The sequence below is a fragment of the Phalaenopsis equestris genome, unplaced genomic scaffold, assembly GCF_001263595.1.
Source record: "Phalaenopsis equestris unplaced genomic scaffold, ASM126359v1 Scaffold000229, whole genome shotgun sequence".
Classification (NCBI taxonomy): Eukaryota; Viridiplantae; Streptophyta; class Magnoliopsida; order Asparagales; family Orchidaceae; genus Phalaenopsis; species Phalaenopsis equestris.
The window spans coordinates 808,498-811,617 of NW_018164671.1; the positions used below are offsets into that span (position 1 = coordinate 808,498).

The 3,120-nt window shown below is 47.7% G+C and overlaps 1 protein-coding gene across 1 annotated transcript in view; it reads right to left on the reverse strand.

Moving 5' to 3' along the window:
- The window catches only part of LOC110023753, a gene marked incomplete in the record, with an annotated part of 10,051 nt that overhangs the window by 6,301 nt on the left and 630 nt on the right, over positions 1-3,120 (reverse strand). The window contains 3 exon segments of the mRNA XM_020723317.1: positions 334-520; positions 1,176-2,534; positions 2,605-3,119. Coding sequence (XP_020578976.1) covers positions 334-520; positions 1,176-2,534; positions 2,605-3,119 — 2,061 coding nt within the window.

Consider the following 3,120-nt stretch of genomic DNA (forward strand, 5'->3'; position numbering starts at 1 on the left):
CCAAAAATATAAAAAAAAGATATTATGCACAAGAAAGTTGTCGGTCATAATTAGATTAAGGAGTAATAATAACGATGATTTTCCCTTCATATTAAAAGTTTGAGTGCAATAATAACGATGATTTTCCCTTATGTGTGCATAAATATGAAAGTTTGGGGCATGAGATATGTAAATACATAAGAATTGTGTGTTATGCATGTAAGTGTACTTTTTTTTTTGTTTTTTTAATATTTGACTCAAAAGCCTGAACTCACTCTACGACAAATTTTTCAAATCAAGGTAACTTTTAATAGATCTGTAGAAAATAGAAAGAGCGAGTGGAAGCAAACCTACCGCAAGAGGCCACAAAATGAGTGTACTCCTGGAAGATGGCTTCCAGCCCGTCTGCCAGGTCTTGTACCATATCATCCCTCGCCGTCACCGGGATCTCAAAGAATTCGTCCACCGTTACCTTCGCCAGCTTTATCAGATCCACCGCTGATTGTGCGAATGGCTCTTTCTTGGACCTGGGCATCCAATTCTGTCAAACATTCTAAATATTTATTAGCACCGTGTCATACATATATATTATACGTTAGTTGAAATTTTAGCTCGCACGTGAGAAAGTTATTTTCTGCGTACAACAATTGTTGTACATTGTTTTACACATAGTGTACAATAATATTGTTACAATATACAATATTGATGTATGTTTTAAATCCCCCAATTTTCTTACGGGGCATTTACATTCCTACCACACAATTTTTATATATTTACATGTCTAATACCTAAATTTTAATATTTACATGCAGAACATTTAAATCTTAAAATTTACATTGTCACGAATGTAAAATTTCCTTAATATTTCCGTACATAAGACGTACGCAGCGCTGCGTACGTCATGGGTTATTCAGGGGGTACAGGGGGGTTTTATCCGGGTTATACCTCTCTGTAACCTCCGTGTAACTCCTTTGTAATCTCCGTGTAACTTATTTGTACCCATGAAATTACAAAAGTGCGGAACTCATTTGTAGGTTACAGATAGTTTACAAAGAGTTTACAAGAGTTACAGAGTGATATAATCCCGATATAACCCCCGTACCTCCTGAATAACCCTTGGAATTACGTAGAGCTGCGTAAGTCTTATGTACGTAAATATTTTATTAACGTTATTTCCAGAAAGCAATCTATCTCACCTCAATCTCCTTAGCACGGTTGAGAGACTCCCTCCCAATTCTCAGCCTCTCCTCCATCCAAGCCTTGAGAAGAGCAACAGCAATGGCGTCAACCTCATAAGGCACCATCTCACCAACCAAATTCCGGCCGCCGTCGTCCTTATCCCCGGCATCATCCGCCACCATCTGAGCAAGCATCTTCTCCAACCTCCCTGCGCAGTGCAGCACACGCACAAGCTCATCAGTTAGACTATTCGCCTTAGCCAAATACTGCTTCAGCACGATACCAAAACAGTTATAAATCGTCACTATCGCCAACCCTGCCGCCGCCGGGCACCATTGCCGCAGCACCGGACTGAATACTTCCTTCTCCTTCGCCGCGAGAGTCTCTGCGTCTTTCGCAAGCTGGAGTATAATTTCGCCGGGATCTTCGTCCACCTCCACGATCATGCTATCGACATTCCCGTGCCCTGTTTCGAACAATCTAGTGAAGGCATTGCGTAGAGATTTATGAATATAGTACTCCACTCTGCTGGCTGCAGAGCCACCACCGGCGGCAGTTTCCGGTTTCACAAGCCCCGGCGTGGTGTCCATGCCGGGGAGATCTTCGACGATGATTTTGGTGGTGGAGAGCGCTAGAGAAAGGATGGTTTCCATGTTTCCAGTTGTCGCCTTGTCGAAGTTTTCATGGTAGTCTAACATCCGCTTCTCTGCCCACCCCTGCATCGATGCAAGCACGCCGAAGAGAACCTTGATGTAGCTCAGCTCGCGCTCCGTGGCCATCTTGGCGTCATTGGCTACATGTACAAGCATATTGAGCGACGCTTTGATCAGATCCGGTTCTACTTGGCCGGTGGTAACGTATTGCTGGAATAGAATCCAGGTGAAGCAGAGGTTATGAATCGTTCTGTTGATGCCTAGGGTTGGCCATGTCTTCTTCATCAGTTCCAGGAGCTCATCGATTTCATCAAGGACGACGGTCTCTTCTCGCACGTCAAATATGGATTGGAGGAGGGAGAGGTAGAGATGGACATTGAGGGGGAATCCGTCGGCCCAATGGCAGGTTTCGCCGGTGGCAGAGGAGCTGGAGCTGCGCCAGGCAAGAGCAGTGACGGCGCTGCTGAGAGTGCGCAAGGTTTCGGAGTTCTTGCTGGTGTCGATGGGCTTAGCTTCGCTCTGACGGTGTATTTCGCGGAATCGGAGAGCGGCGGCGTTGAGGCGGTCGAGGGGGAGGAAGGGATGGAGGAGGAGGCCGAGTTCGAGAATCTTTATCTGGCGTCGTTGCCATTGGTGGTAATCTTGGCCGTCGTTGAATTCTGAGGGTTTCAGGTGACGGAGCAGTTCGAGGGGGAGGATGATGGTCTCTGCTCTTCTTCCATTCTGCGAGAAATCGGATCAAATTGATGCAATTCGTTCAGTTAATTTGAATCATATAGATAGGTATATATACCTGTGCGACGAAGCTTCTCATTAGGGTTTTTCTCAGTCGGGTCTCGCTCTGATCAGTAATGCGAAGCTGCCACCGCAAAAGCTCGGCGGAGGTCATCGGCCGTTTGATCCTGCTGGGAGAGCTGGGCACAGGGTTTCTGCAGGGGGAATTTAGTACCGCCGAAGGTTTTCCGATCGCCACCGATGTCAACCCCGTTGGATTCATCGTCCGCATAGGAGGTGGGCGGCGTGTCTTCAGCCCTAGGGTTTTCTTTACTCTGCTCGTCACCACCATCATCCCCTTACCGCCTTTGGATCCGGCCACCGCCGGCGGAAGTGGGGACGATGAGACCTCCACCATCTCTCCGCCGCTACTGATGATTGTAACGCTTCCCCTGCTTCCGCTGCCGCCGCCAGGGGAACAGCGGCAGGACATGAAGAAGATCTCATAGGCAGTCTCCCGGAGCTCGGCGCGGCTCAGCGCGTCGACGCGGGCACCGAAGGGCCAGTCAATCTCGTTGTCGGAGGAAACGGAGGG